The 24,504-nt window shown below is 39.9% G+C and overlaps 1 protein-coding gene across 3 annotated transcripts in view; it reads right to left on the bottom strand.

Moving 5' to 3' along the window:
- Positions 1 to 24,504, bottom strand: part of SV2C (synaptic vesicle glycoprotein 2C) — a 113,248-nt gene that overhangs the window by 22,321 nt on the left and 66,423 nt on the right. For all 3 annotated transcript variants that reach the window (XM_020804019.3, XM_072992665.2, XM_072992666.2), the window contains exon 4: positions 23,551 to 23,702. In XM_020804019.3, coding sequence (XP_020659678.3) covers positions 23,551 to 23,702 — 152 coding nt within the window. The remainder of the gene's footprint in view (positions 1 to 23,550; positions 23,703 to 24,504) is intronic.

The raw sequence follows: 24,504 nt of genomic DNA, 5'->3' as shown, positions 1-24,504 counted from the left end.
CTTCCCCCTGGCATTCTTCAATCTTGATATATCTACTCCAGTACATGTTACTATATGGCAATAATCCAGCAATGCACATCACTCCATTATTAAAAATGATAATGCACAGAAAATCCTTCCCCACTCCATACTCTGATACTGCTGCTTTGTGACCAAGACTGTGCCACAATAAACTTATTATTACAACAAGATTCTTTGTTGTATTTCCAAGCAACAAACTAACATGGCCACCATTCTAGTAATGATTATTTTAGAACTGGCTCTAAAAATTGATTTTGAATAGATTCAGCTGAAGATAAACCATAGTACCAACTGTAGGCATGTTCTTGGCGTTTGCCCAATTTGCATCTGCCTGCTTTTCTTCGTGACAAAACAGGGAGATATATTCCTTCTTTGTCTGATTCATTCAGATGGCAATGCAGCTCTGCAGAGTTAAACTTCACCCTTGCTCTCTGCAAATGCTGAATCCCAAAGTCATTAATCTTGAAAACAGCAGCTAGTTCCAAGGGGTGACAGGTTGTTAAAACAAAAGGCCCCACTGCATCCTGGGAACAGTTTTCTTGGGCTCTGACATAAAATAAAACCTATAGTAACTGCGTTTTCCAGCCTCTGCAGCTTCACGTTGAATATCACCTTCTCACTCTACTGATTACAAGAAATGATCAAATGAATCACCCAACCTGCAGTGACAGACTACAGAATGATATTAGCGCAGGACAGATCAATGGCAAAATATACAATGATTCTACCTTATACAGAACTGCATACTTAAATATCACGCTGCAGTAAAGGCAGGCTGCTTTCCACCTCTTCCCAAACTATAGTTTTCATTCTCAGCATACTAATACAGAACAAATGAAAACAAACCTGCAAAATGAAAGAGCTCTAGACTAACATATGAGCAAAAGAATGGCTGCCAGAATATCCCCACAAAAGCAGGTATATGAAGGTGTTCTGTCAGAGTACATCGGCCACTAGATCAAAGCCAAATGTTCTGAAGTACACGTTTAACATAAAAACAGGCATTTGATGTAAAAAGGTGTTGAAATGTTTCTTGAAAGATCACTAAAAGCATATAAAACCTACTAGCAAGCAAAAATCTGCCCCTGACAATTTAGAAAGGATTGGATTTTTGTAAGACATTTTTGCATTTGATTCCTAAATAGTGTACGAATACATTTAGATGCAATTCTATATCCATCCTGTTCACTCAAGCTTGTAACATCTGTTAATAGTGACTGATTCAAAGTAATTCTTAATTATATTTGTACTGTAACATATTTGTACTATTTAGTTTGTTTGAACTGTTCTATTAATTATTAATCATTCATTAAACAGAGCTAGTAAGCCATTTTGAAAACTAATTTCATGGGAAAAGGGATACAAATATTTAGAATTAGCCAACCAGTCTTCCAGAACTGCTTGTCTTAATTAGTACTTTATTCATATTCCCTAAGTACATACCACGAAAGGAGAACAGAAAAAGTAACTTTCTTAAATTTCAGGTTGGATCATACATTAGGGCAATCCTAATGTCCTCCTCTTACAGTGTTATGTCTCAAATGACACATCTGTCAAAGCTATGCGTCCCAGACAATGAATACAGAAACACAGTCATGCTGTCTCTAAACTGATCAATTGCAAAATAAAAGCAAACTAGTTTACCAAATGCCAGTTGAGGACATTTCATTTTAGAATGATCATTTTTCTTCTTGTCAGGATGTTTTGCTAATGAGGTTCTTTACCAAAGAGGCTAATCAAAAAGCCACGTCTACCCACTTCACTAGCTACTCTCAGGCCATGATCCTCCAGGTTGTCAGTCTAAGGGAGGCCAGGAAATCATACACTAGACATAGGTCCTTCTTTGCTGTGGCACCAACACTTTGGAACCAATTGCCAGTACAGCTGTGCCTGGCTCCCTCCCTCCCAACATTGAAAATACTTTTTTTTAAACGGTGCTTTATAGTGAGGCCTTTTTTTTTCTTTTTTGGCACCCCTGCTTAAGGCATTCCTTTGCTGCTCTGCTAGTTTATGTTTGTGCTGTATTTTATTTCACAATTTCTGCCTCTTGGTGCTGTTGTTTATGTTGTTTTTATTTAAATTATTGTTATTGTGTTTTTAAGTAAAGGTTCCCCTTGACATTTAGTCTAGTTGTGTCTGACTCTAGGGGGTGGTGCTCATCCCCGTTTCCAAGCTGTAGAGCCAGCGTTTGTCCGAAGGCAGTTTCTGTGGGCACGTGACCAATGTGACTAAACATGGAATGCTGTTACCTTCCCACCATGGTAGTACGGTGGCACCTATCTATCTACTCGCATTTGCTTTCAAACTGCTAGGTTGGCAGGAGCTGGGACAAGTGACAGGAGCTCACTCCGTCGCATGGATTCGATCTTACAACTGCTGGTCTTCTGACCTTGCAGCACAGAGGCTTCTGTGGTTTAACCCGCAGTGCCACCATGTCCCTAGGTTATTTACTGTGTTTTTAGCTGACTTTAAATGGCTAAAAGTACCCAGAGCATGCCCAGAATATTGTGTCGCAGTAATGGGACATGGTGTGCAATTTTTCAAAAAAATAAATAAATGTCAGGAAAAACAGAAGAACATTCAAGAGTCCAAATCCAAGCACTCAGTCCATATGAACATGGACTGAGAGACACTCCAAATTGGGTGAGGGGAGTTCTAGTAGGTATAGGTCCAAAATGCAGACATGATACTTGAGCTATCTAATGTCTTCCATAACTGGGTCTAGCTGTCTTCATGGTCTTTCACATTAGCCCTCCCAGATTCCAGCTGATTCCACTTCATTATCAGCTGTCACTGGTTGGCCTTGAAAATGGTGGCTTCTTCTATTTGAAGTTCTTTGTTCTAAGAACCTGAGACTTCTGCATTTTTGGGGGGCGGGGGCAAGCTGCTCATCTGCCAGGTTCTTATGGCCCTGAGTCTTTCATGGCACAGCAAAGTTCTGCCTGATGCTCCTGTGCTGCCAGGTGGTCCTTGAGCCCTTCCACTGTCCTGGTGTCACCCTGCTGCAGGAGAATGTGTTGGTCCTCCTCGTTCAAAGAGGACTGAGACAAATAGAGTGTGGCACCCCCTCTAACAGCATTTTGATATGAATAATCAATACCAATTTTAACTCCAGTAATTTATATGGTAAATTACTGATTTACTCTTGAATAATTCAGCCTATTTCGTAGATTAAATAACCTTTTTTTCTCCAAGGCAGGAACATTATGGAGAGGACAAAAAATTAAAGACATTATCATCTGCATCAAAATGTTTGTTTCATTACTCTTCGATTTAGCACCAAATTAAAATGAATGCCATTTTAACCAATGTAAGTTCTTGTGTCATTGCCTCTCAATAAGATATGTCACTGTATTTTCCTTGTATTTACTCTCTCTCTCTCTCTCTCTCTCTCTCTCTCACACACACACACACACACACACACGTCAGTTGATGCTTGTCATCTGACATCTGAGAGTAGTTCCACAAAGCTGCTCACCAATACAATTGTTTTGCTATGCTTTTATGAGCCCCAGCCCTTTCTCAGCAATAGACCAGTGGTTCCCAACCTTGGGTATCCTTGAACCGCAATTCCTAGAAACTTTCACCATCAGTTGTGCTGTTCAGGGCTTCTGGGAGTTGCAGTCCAAGAACACCTGGGTTACCCAAGGTTGGGAACCACTGCTCTAGACAATCACACATTCTGTGTTGGCTAGAAATGCCAGCTGAGGCTCAGACATCTGAAAGAATACCAGGTGTTTGTTGAAGTATTTGTGCACAACAATTTATTTACTATTCTGAAGCCCAAACTACAGATGACATTGAACTCATCAGAACTTGAGGCAGCTTCTTTCCACTAACACAAGTTGTGCTCACATGCACATCTTATTTTTTACTGATACCTCAGTATTCGGGATTATGGGAAATATGGCTCTTCAAGAAATTTTAGAGGATTCATGAAAACCAAGTCTCTCTAAGCACAAGTTGAGAAAATAAATGTTTTTTCTTGCACAGCTATTGGCACCACCCCTAAAAAGATGATCATGCAATTATATCCTGGGTTACACAATTATCTATTTTCTAATGGGATTATCAGCATTCTGAATTCTGCTTATACAGATGAGGTCAGATGCTAACAGAGAATAACAAGATTATGACCACCTAAGAATCACTGTATATCCCCAGATTACCTCCAATACCCTATTTACTATTCTGCAACTAAAATACCAGTTCTTGTGTTAGACATGGTTTTGATGAGCCACGGATATGAGGACTTCACTGTTCTCTGAGCAAACACACTTATAATGCAAGCTATGATCTTGACTTCTTCCTGGCCCCCTTGCTGCAGCTTGCTACACAAGCATCCCAATATGCTCCAAAGGGTCATTCAACCTTCCGGAGCTGATCTGAGGGATATCCAAAGAGCTATAGGTAGAAAGAATACATTCCACAAACTGTAACCATTACATTAGACATAATCCCTTTTGGAAAACATTTTAACATGCAAAATTATTTAGATACTATTTCCACCCATTGTTTCATGCCTCTAAATAATATCTCTATTGAGCTACAGACTGAAAATACTACCCCAGTTCACCATCCCATTACTGCAGGATTTTGGTTTGTTAAAATGCATCATTCTTGATTTTACTCATATTAGTACAATTCTTTCATGTTATATGCAGGTGGAAGTCAGCCTAATGGGCATTTTAATTTCATTACAATGCATGCAAAAGGATGTATTTTACTTGAGATGATATATTGTCCTCTCTAATGAAAAGGCCACAACTATACAGTTTAGTTTTTTGCCACTGATAATCTGTATTTCCAAGAATGCAACGCCTGCTTAATATAGGTTGCCAAGTTGTTGTTGTTTTATTAGATGCAAGAGATACATGTGTCATGGTTTGGAATTTTTGTGTGATACATTGTTGGAGAAATGGTGTAGGAGTATAGAAAAAAACACCACCTAAATGAGTTAGATATCTGGCTGCAGAGTGAGTGGTTGGGAGTTCAATACACCTCAGTGCTTCCAAGGGAGAAGAGCCAGCCTGTGTGGCCTTGAGCAAGCTGCGTAGTCCCAGGGCACCTCCAGAAAAAGGGAAGCGTGTTTAAAATTAGGACATGAAAATAGTTTATTACAGTAAAGAATAACAAAAAGTCAGTTCTGGAGACAGCAAGAACACAGAAAAATAAAATACCGTTGATTATCAAATGTTGTCCATAGGAGGGAGGGTGGTGTTCGTAAGTCTTATAGTAAGTCCCTATTGGTAATCACGATAATTTAGCAACGAATGAGAACTCTGGAGCCCTATTAATCAAATGGCTTAGCAATACAGGCTCTTGGGGGGGGGGAGTGTTACAAATTTGTAAAATCAATAGTCAAAAATAAAAAGAAATCCACAATAACGGAGGCCAGCCAAATATGAGTTTGTGGGCCACTAGAGCTACAAAATCTGCAGCTATAATAAAGAATTCTCTATATAATTTTTCCTTAAGAAAGTGGATTACTAGACACCAGAGTCTGCAAACCAGAATGTTGACATTAAAAGGACAAATAAGGATAACATACTTGCCAGGATAGATAGCCAAGGCAAGGTACAAAGGCTGTCAGGAAAACAATATTAATGGGGAGGGAGCTCTCCTGGGGATGGGGGTTTAAGTTTTTTAATTTAAGATGATGCGATTTCATAATTGCTAATGCTCTAATATACCTTTTACTCATGTAAGCTTGTTAAAGATATTTTTCATAGATGTGACTTAAGAGTAAGGCTTTTACAACTTAGAAAATAGATCTTTGTAATACTTATCGATTTTTGGACATTCAATTTTATCCACCTTGCATGGGGCAAACAAATTAAAAGGATAGTCAGAAGAAAGGGAGTTGTAAAAGGTGCAAAATCATCTAGGCCACACTGGGTTTGTCTCTTTTCGAAATGTGTGCCAGGTGTGAGGATACAAGTGTCTGATTTTTCCCTGGAGGTTTATAAATTCTACCGGACTCTTTAGGAAGGGTCAAGCATCAATTATCAGATCTGGCACATGAGTCCAGACAACTGACACTGTGCAAGTGAATACATTTAATTGTAAGTAAATAGTTTTGATTTTGAAAATATTAAAAGAGCAGCCAAACACAACAACACACAAATTAACAAGGTGAAATAACCACAATATTTGGGATCTATGGAGAAGAACCATTAGCCTCTCTTAGAACCATGTATTCTTCCATCAGCCTCTCTTGGAACGATGTATTCTGAATATAATTCACCCTTACAAAATGATTTTTAAAAAATAAATACTGTACTGCTAACATTATCTATGGATAACGTATTTTTATCTCACAATGTTGGCCACCAAAAGAATTTCTCAATTTGTTTTTATCTAGGATACCTGAAAACATTCTATCATTACCAGTAGCCAGAACTCCTTTGTTAAAACAAATGATGCCAAAACAACTGGATTTATTGTTATTATTTCACTTCTGGAGTTGTATTTGGTGCAAAGATGTCTGTTTATAACTGAGACATAGCAGCACTTTGTAAGGGAAATCTCAATATACCGCAAGATTTTTCTGGAGAACAAGCCTACCATCCGTCCCAGTTTGATAGGTGTAAGAAGTGGCAATGGTTGGCTAGCCAGGGGACCATTAATAGCTACAAAACAAGGTCTTGTTGCCCTTTACCTGCTTGAGGAAAAATAACATCGTTGATGAAAAGATGGGTAATTCTCCCTAATTTCTCACTTCCTACAGTAAGTCTTCAGCCAAAGCAATTCTTTCATAAGCTGATTTCAAAAGATAAAAGAAATAGGAATTAATAATAACAGCTACCTACAGAAAATTAGGAACATTAAGAATCTCCATGTGGGGCTGTCTATTTTGATTCTTTTTTTGTGTGAACACTACTGAGTATAAAATGGAGTTGATGAATGGAGAAAAAAATGAATCTTCTTAAAGAAATGTAAGTAGCAGCATGACAATTCAAGATTTGTATCTGAGATCATCAGTTTAGCCAACATTTTTCTCGCATTCACAATGCAAACTAGCTTTAATAGAAACAGATTAAGTCAAACACAAGGTAGAGTCAATCAATCTTTTTGACCAATGGCTATTTATGTACCCCAGTCTGACTGTTTAAGTCTGATGCAAATCCTTAATTCAGATGTTTCGCATGTAGAATGGTGTAGGCAACCTCAGCAGAGCTGTGGGCCATGTATCTGACTTGTCCCAGGACTGCACTCCCTGGGAGAGAAGCTAAAGGGCTATTTAGCATTTTTAATTTTTAATTTAGAACACTGCCTCCACATCCTTTACAGGGCACAAAGTAACCTTACGAGAACAATACAAATGCAGGAGCAGATGATACCTTTAATCGACCATTAAAAATATAAAACTAAACAAAAATGAAAACAAAAAACAAATAGCAATCTTTTGATGTTAAAGCGATAATATATTCTTAATGTCAATTAAAAGTATCATCTGCTCTTGCATTTGTATTGTTTCTATGACCATGCAGCCTCTTCCTGATTTTTTCTTATAAGAACAAAATGTTTTTTAAAAAATACAGTTTGGGGGGTATAATGGCGCTGGTGGGTCTCAGGGATGCTGAAGGCCAGAAAAATGGCCTGAGGAGACATATTTTGCTTACTTCATGTAGAAAGTCCCAAATACCCAGATTCAGTTGCAGCGTTTTACGAGATAGGTGAAAAAGAGGACCATGCTAAATTCCAGGTAAGCCAAGATAGGAATATGGTAATTTTAAACTAAATTTTAAAGCCATGTCTAGAGATATAAAGTTTCTGAATTCTCCAAACCATGCAAGTTAAATAAACTCCACAGCATAATTCCTAATTTTGTGTGGATTCATCTTCACCAAATCTATTATTATGAAACCAGGAAAACAGAACTGTGGAAATGCTGGATTGAAAACAATGCTTGAGGAATCTTATAAATTTCCTGGAGTACTATAAGGCACATCCAGAAAATCAACACCATTGTCCTTTATCCATGCAGAGAAAGCCTTTGATAACATAAACTGGAACTTTATGATATTTCAATTAGAAGAAATAGAGGCAAGCCAAACCTTTATCAACAATATAAAAGCGATCTATTCCCATCAAAAAGCAAAAATAAGAATGAATAGAAAATTATTAGAAGAAATTGAAAGGAATGGGTCTCCCAAACTGGCTGCTATATTACAGGGCTTGGGCATGTTGTGAGAATGGCTGATGGGCGGATTCCAAAAGATCTTCTGTATGAAGAATCAGTGCAGGGAAATCGCCCCAGAAGGAGACCACAGCTGTGATACAAGGATATCTGCAAGCGGGACCTGAAGGCCTTAGGAATGGACCTCAACAGATGGGAAACCTTGACATCTGAGCGTTCAGCCTGGAGGCAGGCGGTGCTTCATGGCCTCTTGTATTTTGAAGAGGCACTTGTCCAGCAGGCCAAGGCGAAGAGGCAGTCCCGAAATCAGTAAAATCAGGGAGCTGAACAGGGAACAGACTGTATTTATCTTCAGTGTGGAAGGGATTGTCACTCTTCAATTGGCCTTCTCAGCCACACTAGACACTGTTCCAAGTCCTCCATTCAGACCACATTACCATAGTCTCACAATACTGAAGGATGCCTAACCTGATTATAGCGCAGCCTCATTAACATGGATTAAAGACTGGATTTTATTGGAAAATCAAAGACTGTTAAAATTGGAAGGTCATGATTTGAAATGGGGGTGGCATGCCTTTCTTTGGTACAGCAGAATGGACTATTTTAAATAATTTAATAATCATATTTTGAGAAAATCTTTACTATGGCCTTGGAGTAAAGTTCAAACACAGATGTATGCCAAAATACCATGTTGGGTAACACCAGTGGAGGCATTTTCTCTTCCGAACTTAAGAGAAAACAAGAAAATCTTGAGATATAGATAAGCCCAAAAATATTGGGAAATGGTTGAACTGCTTTTGCAAGAGGTTCTAGAGAGTCTGATAACTATAATCCCTGAATTCTTTCTTCTAAACATAATTCAATAGAACCAATTAAAAAATATTTAGCCATCCGTATCTTGACAGCTGCAAGAATTCTCTTTGCTAAATATTGGAAAGACCTGGAGAATCCATCACAAGATGAGTTAATAGCTAAAATTCTGGACATGGCAGAAATGTATAAATTATCAAAATGGTTACATTTGACAAGAAAGGCGAACCACGAGGACTATTGGCATAAATTTTATGAAATATAAATAGAATGCAAATTAATATTTGATAATTGAAAGCCTATGATCAATTTAGCAATAGAATGTATATCATGACTAAGTTGTACCAGGAACTTGTGTACCTATGAATTGTAACAGACGATAATATTTTAAAATATTTATGTTGATTAATTACAGATTTTATAATACAGAAATATAAAGCAGATCCGAGAAGGGAAATCTAGAAATTTTTAGTATGGATTACATTCCAGCGAACTCAGCAGCACTTTTTGGTGAACACACATGTATTATATTGCAACATGCATTTCTCAAATAGCAATGTGAGGGCTTAAAATCTTTAGTAATCCTAAACATGACCATTCTACAGCTAGACAGTCATGTGTGTCCCGCTGCATTCAATAGGAGCCATTCAATTTATGACTAAAGGGAGTAAATGATGTCTATGATTTATCTGCTGTTTGCTTAAAAGATGTATCGGTTGCCCTTTCTTTAAAACAGATACAAAACAAAAATACAACCAGATTAAAAATTCCTAGAATCAGAAAAGTATAATGAAACCACCAATTAAATTTAGAAATCAGTTAAAAACAACAGAGGCAAATAACAGCACCACAACAAAATAACACAAATATAACATTTAAGAGCACAACATTGCAGCAGGAATGCAAAAAGGATTTTCAAAGCCTGAATAAATAAAAAAAGGCCATTGCCTGGAACCGAAAACACAACCAAGCAGGCACCAGGTGGCTCTCTTGGGAAATCACTTTCCTTAACTTGGGGGGGGGGGGGTTCTACTGAAAAGGTCTACTTTGAAACAGCTGCAGCATGGAGAGACCCCTTTTTTTTTTTTAAATAATTTTATTTTATTTAGGAACAGGGATAGAGGGTACAGAAAGAAAGAGGGGATAGGAAAGGAAAAATGGTTTTGGGGGATAGGAGAGCATAAAGTATAACATCATCCAATCAATTCATATTACTAATACCTATCAACTTTTTGCTTTTTCACAGTTTGATTACCCTCCTGCTTTTATCTTATCATTTAATTTTAATTTTATTCTATGTTATTCCAACATTGTCTGGTAGCTGCTGCCATTTATACAATACATCCCATCGTTCAGTTTCTTTTTGAATTGAACAGTCTTTCAGCCCATCTGACAGAATATCCATTTTTTTCACTTCCCATATTTTCACCATAAAATTATCTGGTTTCAGTATCTCTGCCTCCTTAAGATTTTTGTCATAATGCTTTTTAATTTTGGAAGCTGCATGGGTCACTGGATAACTCTCTACTGCATTCATATTACCTGGTGTCATGTCTAATACAGACGATTCTAAAGTCTGTACAACTTCATTTAAGTTTTGTTTGGCATCTACCGTCCCCTCTTTCGTCCCTTTCATCAAATTTTCTATTTTGCTAAGACCTGCATTCACTTGCTGAAACCCTGTTAATATTAGCCTTTGTATATTAATCTGCCATTCCTTTTCTATTTCTTGCACCACTATTCCAGAACTTTGGGATTGAACAGACCAAGTCTCCATTTGTTCTTTTGAATTTTTGGGGTCCATCTCAGGCTTTGGGGTTTGTATAAATACAACAATAATCACCCCCTAGAAATCCTTCCACAGTTTCCACAATTTTATCAACAATTCAAACCCCTCATCATAAACCTCCCCTTAGATCTCCCTCCAATCTTTGTCCAAATATTGTAGTATAAAAATCAACTTTTAGCCCAGCAAATACAATATCAATTAGAACCGTGACGCAGTTATTTCTTCTTCTCCTGAGTTCAGCAAGCTTCTATTATTAAACTCACACGTGGTCACAAACAAAACAACAGTCACAGAGTCTCAAACTGTCCAGTAGATTGTCCTTGGAGCTCGTCTTGTGATCTTCATTAACCCCTTAATGCTCCTTAGTCCAGTTGGCCACGTCAGCTCCTTCTCCCGAAAACCACCAGATTCTATTATTTATAGTTCACAAAGTCCAGAGAAGGCAAAGAGTAACGTATCCCAGCCACACTGCATCCACCAAAGTCTCTTAAATCCAGTCAGACGGTGTTGCTGTCTGGGATTCTTCTCCAGAAACATAAGATTTATTTTTCCATCTCAGACTCTCGGCTTTAGAATCAGCCTGGCGTTTTAATAGTTCACTTGGAGAAGCTTAGTTTCGCTTTTGAGTCAGACTGATAAGATAAACCCGCCGCTGCATTTATTCTTTCCGCCAAATATTTTCATTCTTATTTCAGCTTAATGAGGCTGTTTCATAAATCAGAGGCTTCGGCTTACTTACTTGTTATATATTTTTAGTTTATATTGATTGCTCTCCTCTCCCCCGGTAAAGGGTTCCTCGCGGCTCAGTGCCAAAAAATGGCGCCCGCTCCAGTCCGTGCACGGTGATTTCTTCAGAAGAAAAAAGTCCGGGTCTGCCTCCCTTTCTTCTCCTTCTGCTGCTCACCATCTGCTTCAGAGAGACTTCTTCTAGACTCTCCTTTGATCCCCATTTCAAAAGGGGGATCCCGGACCGGAGGGTTCCAGCTTTTTCCAGAGAGAGCTCCTCTCTGGAGTTGCTGGCAGCACCGCAACAAAGCCCCGCCTCCCAGCATGGAGAGACCCTTGAAGGACCTTCAAGTAGTATCACACAGAAGGAGGCCTTCCTTCATGTCCTGTGGCCCCAGCCCTTTGGATTAGACTGTGAACAAATTGGGAGCCAGGAAAAATGATGCAGTATTGCCATAATATGATAAAAATTATCAGTTCCATTCAGTACCTTCGTCACCATACTTTGTTCTATTCCATCTTCAAAACCAGCACCTCACAGAAAGCATTTCAGTAATCTAAATCAGAGGTCCCCAACCCCCAGTCCACAGCCCGGTGCCAGTCCGTGGGCTTCCTTGAACTGGGCCACGGACACAGATCTCCAGCCCCCTCCATGCATGATGGGCGTGTTGCTTGCGGGTGAGCATGTCACGCTTGTGGAGGAGTGTGTTGCACTCCCCTCCACAAGCACAACATACTCACCCCGCAAGTGCAACACGTCCACCCGTGGGCATGACACACCCACCACAAGCGCAGGGGTGCCCCCTCCCTCCTGTGGACGGAGCCCGCACCTCCCAACCGGTCTGCGGTCCGAAAAAGGTTGGGGACCGCTGAAAATGGAAGGCCATTGTGGCATTCGCCCAGGTCACGAATATTAATATGCTATTTGCATAGACCAATGGGAGTGCTGGAGGGGTGGAGTCATGAAATATAAGAGACTCAGAAGGAGGAGGAGGAGTTTAGATAGGGTTTTGAGATGGAGAGTTTGGGTGTTAGGGAGCTGAAGAGATTGAGAGAGAGATCTGGAGTTTGGGCGGGTGGTTGAGAGTAGATAAAGAAAAATGTTTGTTTAAGAGTTAACAACATTGCTTGTTCTGTCAAGACCTGTATCAATAAACAATTTCTATTTGGTTCTTTTTGAATGACATATGGCCTGGACCTCAATTATTAATAATATGTATTCTTGATGAAATGAACTGGTGGCAGCTGAGGGTAGTGTGAGTTCCTAGTTTGGTGAAACAAGAGGGGCCACATGGGAATCGTGACAGTCACCAATGCATGGATCACCAGTCAGGCCAAATCTGTCCAAGAAGGGATGTTACTGTCATGCCAGTATGTGCTGATAAATGAGGGACTTAGTGACTAAGATGGATTTATAAGTGCCCCTGCTACACACATGAGCCTTTAGGGAGAATAAAGAACAGAATTACCATCACTCAATCACACAGCCAAATAACTACTCATTTTATGAGCTCTCATCCTGCACATTACTATGATTAGGCACTGATTAAGCAGTTCGCAGTTCATCCAGATCTGATAAAAAGAATGACAGAACTATGTGTCATCTGTATACTTATGGTATTGTACTTTCCATTTCTGTGCAACCCTTGCTGAGAGACTTCAAGTAATTACTGCGGAGAATAAGCTGGAACCCAATGGAACCCCAAAGCATAAATACAGTGAGATCAAACAGAAATTGCCCAGTACCAACTTGTGGAATTGATGGCCAAACTATTAGCCATAATATTGTACTAGTTTTTTTTCTTGCAGAAAAAATGAAGCTTTGCAAATAAAATGGAACAAAGCCCCAGATATCTTCATCATCTAAACCAGAAGATCCACAGTACAAGGAAAATAGCACCGGGTATACAATCTTTAAGGCGGTGAAATAAAATACAAAATTTAGATACAAATACATAACAAGCAAAATTCTATTGCTGTAACTTTGTGTGGCATAAACCATACTTGGTGTCAGAAGTATTTAATTTAAAGTAATTACTGTAAAAGGTTCCTAACACCCTCCCTTTAGGTTCTGAGGTTTTCTAGAGTCCCTTTTCTTCTGGAGGCCTGTGGAAGTGTCAGGATGTAGGGGGATAGTGGAAAAATTGCTGTCAGATTGCTGGCGGTGGTCCCAGTCTTAGCAGCAGCAATCCAGGGGCAAATTTTTCCTTTTAAAAGCTCCCTCCTGCCTGACTTCCCCTAGAGAGCCTTGAAATCAAACCAAGATATTCTGGAGTAAATCCTTCAACACCTCACCACTATTAACCATGTTGGCCAGGGATGAGGGCAGCTGCAGTTCAACACATCTAGAAGGTATTCGTTGGGGGGGCACTGCTTTAAACAATCATGGGAGAAAGACAGAATATTGGCCAGATGTACAGTAATAATTACGGGCTGAAATTCTGCTGCTTGATGTTAAAAGATTCATAACCTTCTGTCTGTTCCTAACCAGCAAATAAAAAGTCTTGGCCATGATTCTGAGAGTTACAATTTTTTGTATACTAAGCCAACAAGGTTTAGCCATTATGAGTCAACTTTCTGAACTTCCTGGCTATTTGAATCTGGGATTTCTACACGCTTTCCATAGACTCTGGGCGCCACATGGGTTAGTCCTGAAAAACAACTGTAGTCTAGTTAACACTGAACTTTCCATAACAAACAGTTCAAGGAAGATCAGAGACAACATGAATTCGTAAAGCTAATGCTCTAATTATACATCAGAAAGGCTGAACAGGTCACTGTGGGTTAATAGTAAATTGATACCACTGGAAATCTCATTGCAAGACCTGCAGAACATAACTGAGCTGATGACATGGCTGAATGAGTCAGCGGCCCCCGAGATTTATATACTCACAACATATCTGCAGAGTCCTTGATTGGGTATGGCTCCGGTTCTCTTCTACGGCTAGAGTACTTTAGAATGCACATGAATAGAGATGTATGAATCAGCAGCAAAACACCAGGAGGACTTCAACAATATCCCCTACACCTCTCTTCCTACCGTACATCCCAGACAGTTTTGATAATATATTACATAACTAAGTACTATGTACAAGAAAACAATGCCTACAGTTGAAAGCCATTTGTTTTCAAAAGGCTATTTTGTGTTTTCAAATTATTTATTTAGCTAACTTTTAAAAATATACTCATTAAAAACAACTTTCCAGTTCACTGATCTAGACCATGATTACATTATACAATTATTTTTTAAACTTCAAATTAGGACTTGCAATTACTTTAAATGAAGCATTTTTCCTTTGGCAATCCTGTTTTAAGGGTTACAAGCATTAATGTTCTGAGACATCAAGGATAGCATGGTTAGTATTAAAGATTTCATGGTTCTAGGCTATAGTTCTTTAAAAAGTAAAATGCATTTTCATTTACATCTACCTATAAGTTGCTGAATGTAGAAAAGTGACTCTTGCAAGCTTTAACAAATTGTGATGGTGCTTGTGAGTGTTCTTAAGGTCTACTGAAGCAGTCTTATGCTGCCTTAAGTACCAACAGAACTTTGTACCAACAAATTTTGTTTAGTAAGGGCTTGATCAAATGGGCATTTCTTCTCCTCTTCAGTGTGCTGCAGGGACCGGTTGGCCTGGTCTTTTTTCCAGTGGTCAGAAAATGTCATTTCTATAACAAACCAATCTGTCCTCAGACTTTTTGGGTGTGGGTAGGTTTGCTTTAGTTTGGTCCAATGCTAGTACAATAATTGGGAATAGACCAAGAAGCAAGCCATAAGCTGTGCCAGCTTCCACTGTCTATATTTGGTATAGTGCACCAGCTTAATAAGCAAGTTACTTCAAGATACAGTGGTGCCTCGCTTAGCGAGCGCACCGTAGAACGACGAATCCGCATAGCGAGGACGTTTTCGCGATTGCTAATGCGATCGCAAAGCGATGGCCTCTATGGCCGAAAATCGCATAGCGAAGGGCGGTAAGCAGTTCGCTTACCGACCTTCACTTTGTGACCCGCGGATCAGCTGTTCGGCGGCTCCAAAATGGCCACCGGAAGCCCTGAAATGGCCGCGTGCAGCGTTTTCGCGCCCTCGCTAAGCGAGGGGAGGGCGCGAAAATGGCTGCCGGCCATAGGGAAGCATCGCTCAACGGTGAGTTTCAGGGCCCATTGCAACGGATTAAACCAAGTTTAATGCGTTTCAATGGGTTTTTTCATTTAGCTGAGTGATGTTTCCCATAGCGAGGGTTAATCCGGAACGGATTAACCTCGCTATGCGGGGCACCACTGTATCAACTCTGCTATCCATTGCTGATGTGCTGCATCGCTTAGATAAAATTAAGAAAAATATTTCCTTCGTCTTGTCTGAAGTGTAGATTGAGACTACTGGACCAAGATGTGGTCCAATATCTCAGTAATAAGCCGCAACTAAGGTCTGTATGCCATTTGGATAGGAAGATTGAGAAGATCATGTCTACTCTGCTCGGGATAAGCAACTGTATTTAGGCCCATCCATTTAGTACCTAGATAGCATTTTCACTATTGTGGTATAAGAATTCCTGAGTAATAAGGAGAAATAACAACACTGAGCTGTAAACTTCAAATTTTTTCACAAAGTAAGAGTGATAATGTCCCATTTAATATATTACATCTAGGAACACAACTTAAACAGTATGTTGGCAAAACAGTTCTAAACTTTTGTTTTGATTGTTCAAATCACCTCCACTGTGAACTAGTCCAGAGGTCATCAACCTTTTATTCTCCCGCGGACCGGCTGAGCCTCTGAGGGAGGTGGGGTGCCCCCTCGCGCTCTCAGACACATGCACAAAGCATTGATGGAACATGCGCATCACAGTTGCACATGCACGCTCCCCCAGTGCATGCGCAGTAGCGTGCGGCGGCGGAGGCCTGGGAGTCTGAGCATGGCCGGGGTGCTCCCTCCAGCCGCTCGCCTCCTGATAGGCTCCAACAAGGCCAGGGGTGGGGCTCCTCGCCACCCTCCGTGGCAGGAAATTCAAATGGCGAGGAGCTGCTGGTGCTGGTTCCAGAGCTGGAGGCACCAGCGGAGGCATCAGCCCGCTGAGAGCGGTGAGGAGTGCCAACCCCGGCCTCATTGGAGCCCACCGGGAGGTGAGCAGCTGGAGCACCCGGCCATGCTCAGCCTCCCGGCTCTTTGCCACCTCCGCTGCTGTCGCCGGTGCCACCAGGTCGCAAAGACAGACCTCCGCCCCCACATGCACTCCCCTCCCCACAGCTGCTTTGCGCATGTGGGCGCATGCCTGAATGGGTGAGGAAGTGCTCATGCTGGCACTGGCACGCACGCATGCGCAAAGCAGCTGTGGGGAGGGGAGTGCGTAGGGGGCCCCCGGAGGTCTGTCTTCGCGGCCCAGTCGGAATGACGCCACGGACCAGCAACAGGCCACAGACCGGGGGTTGATGACCTCTGAACTAGTCAATCATATGGAGCTGATTTAATATTTATTTATTTATTTATTTAAAATTAAGGAATCATACGATCAGGTCTCTCTAGAGCACAACTAACATATTAAAGCCCAACTCACACAAGTACAATTCCTATACAGTTATCAGCATATTTCTTACCCACAGGGCAAACAGCAGCTTGGAGAAAAGGAATTTAGACAATGAATAGAGAGTGGCTTAACTTCTCCCCCAGTGTCTGGACACTTTGGGTTCCCTTTTTTTAAAAAAATTTAAATTAAAATGTGAGATATCCAGCTACTAATCTCCTCTGCTCCATTTCGTAAGAGCCTAATACTACTGCTCCATATGTTGCAGATAGATTGATTGTAACCCCAGCCGAGAAAGATCCCTCCCCAGCCAAACAAACTACCGGCAACATGTGAGGTTGCAAAAACTCCAACATTATATAGCTTGGCTTTAATCAGTAGTGGTTTTTCACCTTTTCAAACTCTGGGAAAAGTTCTCCCTCTTAAATTTCCTAATGAATCTACAGAATCACTGGAAAGGCTAATTACTGAGCTTACTAATAAAGTGTTTTCATTGTTCATTAAGTAGATGTGTTGAACTCTAATTGAACTTCTAACCACAGTAAGAGCTGAATGTTTGAATCACCACAGTGAGGTAAGGGATGGGGAGACCCCAAAGCTTTGCAAAAAGGTAGAGAAAATGTATGAACTTTAAAAAAGTTTGATTTTGTTTTTCTGTCCTATTTGCGCAAGCATCTGTTCAACATCCTGTTCAGATCCACCATTCTTAGTGTGTTCAATAGTCTAAGTCTACATAGTAAAAAAGCAATCCCTTATTGAACATTGACAAGCTGGGCAGCTATAAAATTTGGCAGCAATGGAAGATGGAATATAACATCCGATATAACTGATGTTACAAATTATAATTATCTATTCTATTAAACTATAATATTTGGATTTTTAAAATATTACTTATACTTCTCTTTAATACCACAACATCCGTAAAAGCTGACTTCAACATACCAAAAATATATCTAATGCTACTTAGTACAGTGGTGCCTCGCTTAACGAGCGCACCGTATAACGATTAAATCGCATAGCGATCCGTTTTTTCGGATCGCTAATGCGATCGCACAACGTTTTTCCTATAGGGAAAAATTCGCTTTGCGAAGACCGGTAAGCGTTTCGCTTACCGATCTTCGCAAAACGCCCCCCGCCGATCAGCTGTTCGGCGGCCAAAATGGCCGCCGGAAGCCGGGAAATGGCCTAAAATGGCCGCGCGCAGCGTTTTCGCGCCCTCGTTAAGCGAGGCGAGGGCGCGAAAATGGCTGCCGGCCATGAAGAAGCTTCGCTGAACGGTGAGTATTTGCCCTATTTGGAACGCATTAAACAATGTTTAATGCGTTCCAATGGAAATCGCTGCCCCGTTCAGCGATGCTTCAGCATAGCGAAGGTTAATCCGGAACGGATTAACCTCGCTATGCGAGGCACCACTGTACTTATAACTATTATGTTCAATCCTAGCTAAAATATGAACCCAAACACAAATAACTTTCTCCACTTCTTCACAATTTAAGTGATCCAGTCTCATACTAGTGTAACAACACCTTCAGTTAACAGTTGACGTTGAAGTTTATTATTATACGGTCATAGACCCGAAAATACAAAAATAAGCACATTATATAAAATATACAGAATAAGTAAGTTGTTAAAACATATCAGCATTATAAAACATGAGTCATGTAGTTGTCTTATTATAACATTTTGCGAATTCTTAAAACTGTGAATAAAAACTTAGCCACCGACTGTGTTATTAGTTGGTTCTCTCCGGAGAGCAAAAACTTCAATAATAGATTATTCACATGGATAGAGGAGGAGGATATCTTAGGGAACGAACAGGCTGGTTTTAGGAAGAACCGCTCCCCTTTTCACCACTGTATAGTACTGAATCACCTTGCAGAGAAGTATATGGGCTGTCATGGGAACGGCTTGTTTGCAGCTTTTATAGATTTAAAGTCAGTTAACAGTTCTGGCACAAGCCTCCAAGATGGGGAGCCACTTTTGCTTCTACAGTATCTCTTGGGCCCAGTGGTTGTAGTGACAACAGGGTGTGAAATCATTTCTTTGCCTTTGTATGTAAGCCCATCCCAGCCTTATAAATGGCTAGATGCAACATGTCAGAAAGATTCTTCTCTCTCTCTCTCTCTCTCTCCCTCTCTCTCTCTCTCTCTGGGGATTGCAGCAGCAACATAGAAAAGAAAACCACAAATAAGACACCCCCCCTCAATGAACCCATGATTTACAATAGCTGGGAGTTCTCAGGAAACAGCATAGCTAAGCAAAACTAGTATTAAATCATATGCTTTACTCAAGTGTGTTTATATTAAAACTCACAGATAATTCCTACACAATTTTCCTTGTAAAACTGTGTTGTTTGAAAAATAAGTTTTAATTCAGATTTACAATCCCAAATGTTTCTACTGATCACCAGTCATATGTATTATATGACTGGAAAACTTATAGAACCAATAGTATTCTTATACACTTGGTTTCATGAGCAATGTGCAAATTAATATGTACTTTCAGGTGTTTATGATTGTCTTATGCTATGTCTACATCACTAGGACCACAGAAAGCTGCCTTATCCTGGAGTCAGATCATTGGGCTTTTGTTGTTTAGCTGTTAAGTCGTGCCCAACTCTTCGTGACCTCATAGACCAGAGCATACCAGGCCCTCCTGTCTTCCACTGCCTCCCGGAGTTGGGTTAAATTCATGTTGGTCGCTTCGATGACACTGTCCAACCATCTCATCCTCTGTCGTCCCCTTCTCCTCTTGCCTTTACACTTTCCCAACATCAGGGTCTTTTCCAGGGAGTCTTCTCTTCTTATCAGCTGGCCAAAGTATTGGAGCCTCAGCTTCAGGATCTGTTCTTCCAGTGAGCATTCAGGGTTGATTTCCTTCAAAATGGATAGGTTTGTTCTCTTTGCAGTCCAGGGGACTCTCAAGAGTCTCCTCCAGCACCACAATTCAAAAGCTTCAATTCTTTGGCGATCAGTCTTCTTATACTGCCACCTCGGAGTGGCAATAACTTGCCAAGATTTCAGGCTGAAATTCTTTCCTTTCCTTCCCTAGAAATCCCAGTGGGTTTCCTATCTAAGGACTAACCACAGCCAATCTGGCTTAGTTGATAAAACTGGGAAAGATCAGGGTGGTACTATAGTTACTAGAAACCTCTCGCTGTATCAGAAGCAACACATATATAGTAGCTGAAGCCAACTGCACAACTGCACCCTGAGGAGGAGGTCTGCTAAGGGCAAAGCTGGTGATAGAATCCACCACAACATATTGGCAGGATCTCAAATACTGGTTAGCTTAATGAAAGGGGCTTATGCAAACACACTAGATTTCTAAGATCTTCCCCCTTCCAAATACGCTAAATCTTGAAGCTTCAGAAAGAAATTGCCAGGCACCATTCCTGGTTGCTATTTGAGAAAAAGAAATAAAAAGATGCAATCCTATGTCTGCTTACTTACTCCCATTGATTAAATCTGTTTAGGACTGGTCAATAAATCTCCCCCAGACTCGCAGATGTTGTCAGCACCTATTCCACAAAGCAAAAGCTGATAAAAGATGAAATGGGAAGCAAGGGTATCCCTCCAGGCCTATTAAAAGTTTGCTCCTCATCTCTTTCCTCTTCTGTGCTCTAACTTTTATTGATCATCAACCTGTAGGCAGGACCTGTCTTTTGCTGACTATGTGTTAACCAGTTTTGGACAGATGAACAAGATAAAAACCATTTAAATAAATAAATGTAGATAGACAGATTAGATAGTGAGATAAAATACAGAGATTAGAGAAATGAGAGAGATAGTATGTGCGTTCAATTTTTTTTAAACTGCAATTTAGGATGTTCTAGAATCAAACATTTTAAACCTTCTCGAACCAAACAGGAACTTTATAGTGCAGTGGTTAAACTGCAGTACTGCAGTGAGGACTCTGCTCACAACCTGAGTTCAATCCTGGGCTCAAGTAGGCAGGTCAAAGTTGACTCAACCTTGCATCCTTCCAAGGTCAGTAAATTGAACAACTCGTGGGGGGTGGGGCAATGTGAAGCCTGCATAATTAAACTGTAAATTACCCAAAGAGAGTTTTAAGCACTATGGGGTGGTGTATATATATTGCTTTTTAAGCAAAGCAAGCACACTTTGCCTTGCTTTGCTTAAAAATCAGCTGATCAGGTGCATATTGAAAATAACAATGACAGTTTTTCCCAAGGAAACTGCCAGACGGAATATTCAAGAGATAAGCACATCAATTCACTGCACCTGATGCCTCAAGCCACAAGGGGATTGCACTGATTTTAGAGTTGTGATCCCTGCTAGGCTGTGCAACAACCCAGGGGATCAGCATGGGTGACAAAGTGCAGCACAACACAATGCAGTGTGAAGGGACCACAGAATGAGAGCTTGTACAACCAGGTTTCACTTTGCCAGCACAAAGCCACTTAAATTACTGAATTATATAAACAGCACTGCAGATATCCTGCTGCAGCCTATGATCTATTATGTCACCAGAGAGTTTATGGCTCAATATGAGGGTCAACCCGCACTCTTGAACAGATCTTGGCTCTATTACATTTTCTGTTCAAGATAATAATCAGATCAATTGAAAGGAACATTATCAAGTGAACAGCTTCTTGATATTCAGCTTACCTTCCAATGGGTGAGCACTGCATTACTATGATAAGGAAGCTGCATCTATTTTAGTTAACAATCTGGGGTTGCCAGTTCAACCAATGAAGCTAGCACCACAATTGCAACTACCATAGGATAAAAATTGATCCCCTCCTTGATGTGCTGATTATCAGCACTGAGAAGTTTAAGCAGTCTGCTTTTGCCCTGTTTAATATTCTGCTTATTCTCCTACTGAGGAGGCAAATCATGAGTTAAAGACACTTTTAAATAGCAGTGGCCAGACTGACATTTAAAAATTACAGATCAACATGGCAGGAAGCATATTTTAACTCTTTACATTAAACCACAGCAAAATAACCTTTGAAAGCAATTTAGTAAAACTACCTGCCTTAAGGTAAATAAAAATAATACTGCAATATTTGTAAGAACTCAATCAATTCCTGTGAACTTTTTGCCTTTAAAGGTGATCTTTAATGTTCTGTGTTAAGTTTTGTAAAATAATATAATAAAACAATGCATCTATATATAGATCTTATTTTTTCTATCATTGCTATTCCTGTAAGTTATGAAATAATCCATTACTAAAATAGATCTTGTAATAAATTAGCCTGGTATCAGCTCCCATTACATAGATACACACATATACACAGAGAGAGAGCAAAAACTCTTAAAACATATATAAAACCTATCTGTGAAATAATAGTAAGCTTAGCTGGAAGGGACCCTATGGATCATTAAGTCCACCCCCTGTCAAGAAGGCACAGTGGAGAATTTAAAATATTTTCATCCTGACTCAAAAAGAACACAAGGTGGCTAATACTATTAAAAGACAATATTTAAAGGGGAAAACAATTGAGTATACAAATACTAAAACAGATCAAACAAATACCACTCTGAGACATGATAAACAAAAGGAATACTAAAAACACATTTGAAGTAGTAAGGCACAACAATCCATTTGAAAACCTCACTCAGGCAGACAGTCACTGAGATAAAGCTTGCCTGAAGAGAAAGGTCTTTGCCTGTGTAGAAGGACAGCAAAGATGGGGCCAGTCTGGCCTCCTGTGGGAGGGAGTTCCAGAGTCTAGAAGCAGCAACAAAGAAAGCCCTCTCTGTCCCCACCAAATGCACCTGTGAAGGTGGGAAAACCAAGAGAAAGACCCTCTTTTGATGACCTCAACAAGTTCATAATGGGAGATGCAGTCTTCGAGGTAGCTTGAACGCAAGCCATTTAGGGGTTTACAGGTAAAGCCCTAAATGGCTTTAAATTGTTCCTGGAAATGGACTGACAGCCAGCGGAGCTGTTTTAACGGGAGGGGTTATGTGTTCTTTGTAGCTAGCCCAATCAGCAATCTAGTTGCTACTTTCTTTGTGATGAAATATATCTGGAATTTCAGCAGCAGGGTAGAAATGCATATTTCAAACAATGGCCAAAATCCTGTTAGCGATTTTCACATGTATACATCAATTGGCATAACATACCACAGCAAACTGCCACTAACTAACAAGGTACCATTTGTACTGTATTACTTGGCAAATGCTGTTGCACAATCAGGTGTATGCCTCTTATTGTGACCATTGTCTGGTTAGTTAGCAGCAGCTCACTGCAATGTGTTACACAATTACAATTAAGCACATGTAAATCACCCACAGAATTCTGGCCAGTATCTTTTTTAAAGTATGCTATTTCAAGAAGCGTCACCAAGTCTCTAATTTTCTACTAAACTGTGACAGTAAATTAAGTTACAGGAACATAAAAACCATATACAAGCATAACAGTGCCAGCTGCTAAGGAGTGCTAACTAAATATTGATTCACTGAAATGTCATGCAACTCAAGAGCAACTAGGATAATTAAGCAATTTATTGTGGTTTAGTATTTATACACACTCGTAACAGAATTTAGATATAATGGTGATTTGTTTCTTACCATAGTGAGGAATGATTGCCCAAGCCATGGCTGATGCATAGATGCCTCCAATCATCCAAAACATGCAAAGCCAACTTAAATGTTCTCCACGTTTTTCCCGAGCAAGGACTTCAGCAAAGTATGAGAACACAACTGGAACAGCTCCACCAATCCTAATTGAAAACAGAGTGTGAATTAAAGAAGATAGCACAAAATACAAAGAGATACTGTATGTCTTTCTCAGCTTCATTATTCCTTTCCAGTAACTCTTTAAATATGTGAGATTTTTCATTACTATACCTGTGAATGGCAGTTACTTAAGACATCTAAGAAGCCTTTGACAATTTTTTTGTTAAGAAAATATCGATATTATAATGAGTATTTATTTTATTTGTTTCCATGTTTATACCACCCTATTAGTGTTGCCAATCTCTGGGTTGCTCACAATACACAGAAAAATCATAAAACCACTACATAATAATACAGAAGTACAACAAAATACAATTAACCCTGTCACTAGTGTCACTAGCTAAAAACTATCTTTAAATAAACATACAAATTAAAACCCATTTGAGCATCTCAGGACCATATTTATAATTGGTAGGAAACAGGTTTATATGTCTAATTTGGTCTTATTTAGCTTCCTAAAAACAGAGTAGGGATCATGCCTGGTGAACCTCTGTAGGAAGAATGTTCCAGAGGGAGGTGACTACAACTGAGAGTTTAGTTCGTTTTGCTGGCTTTTTTGGCCTCCTTAGGTGGTAGTAATGTTAATTAGTAATGGTGCTGAATAGATATTTCTGGTTTTTGTATTTGCAAGAGTTTTCCATAAATTGCACAAATTGTGAAAATATGTAGCTGAAATTCCATAGCTACTGCCCTGTTGGATTGTCTTTTTAAAGTTAGAAACACCTGGATGGGTTGATTATGACTTTTTGATCTATCACCCAATCATTCTGTGCTTGCTGCGCATAT

The sequence above is a fragment of the Pogona vitticeps genome, chromosome 2, assembly GCF_051106095.1.
Source record: "Pogona vitticeps strain Pit_001003342236 chromosome 2, PviZW2.1, whole genome shotgun sequence".
NCBI lineage: Eukaryota > Metazoa > Chordata > Lepidosauria > Squamata > Agamidae > Pogona > Pogona vitticeps.
Note: the sequence above shows the minus strand (reverse complement) of the source record. Positions and strands in the feature narration are given on the sequence as shown.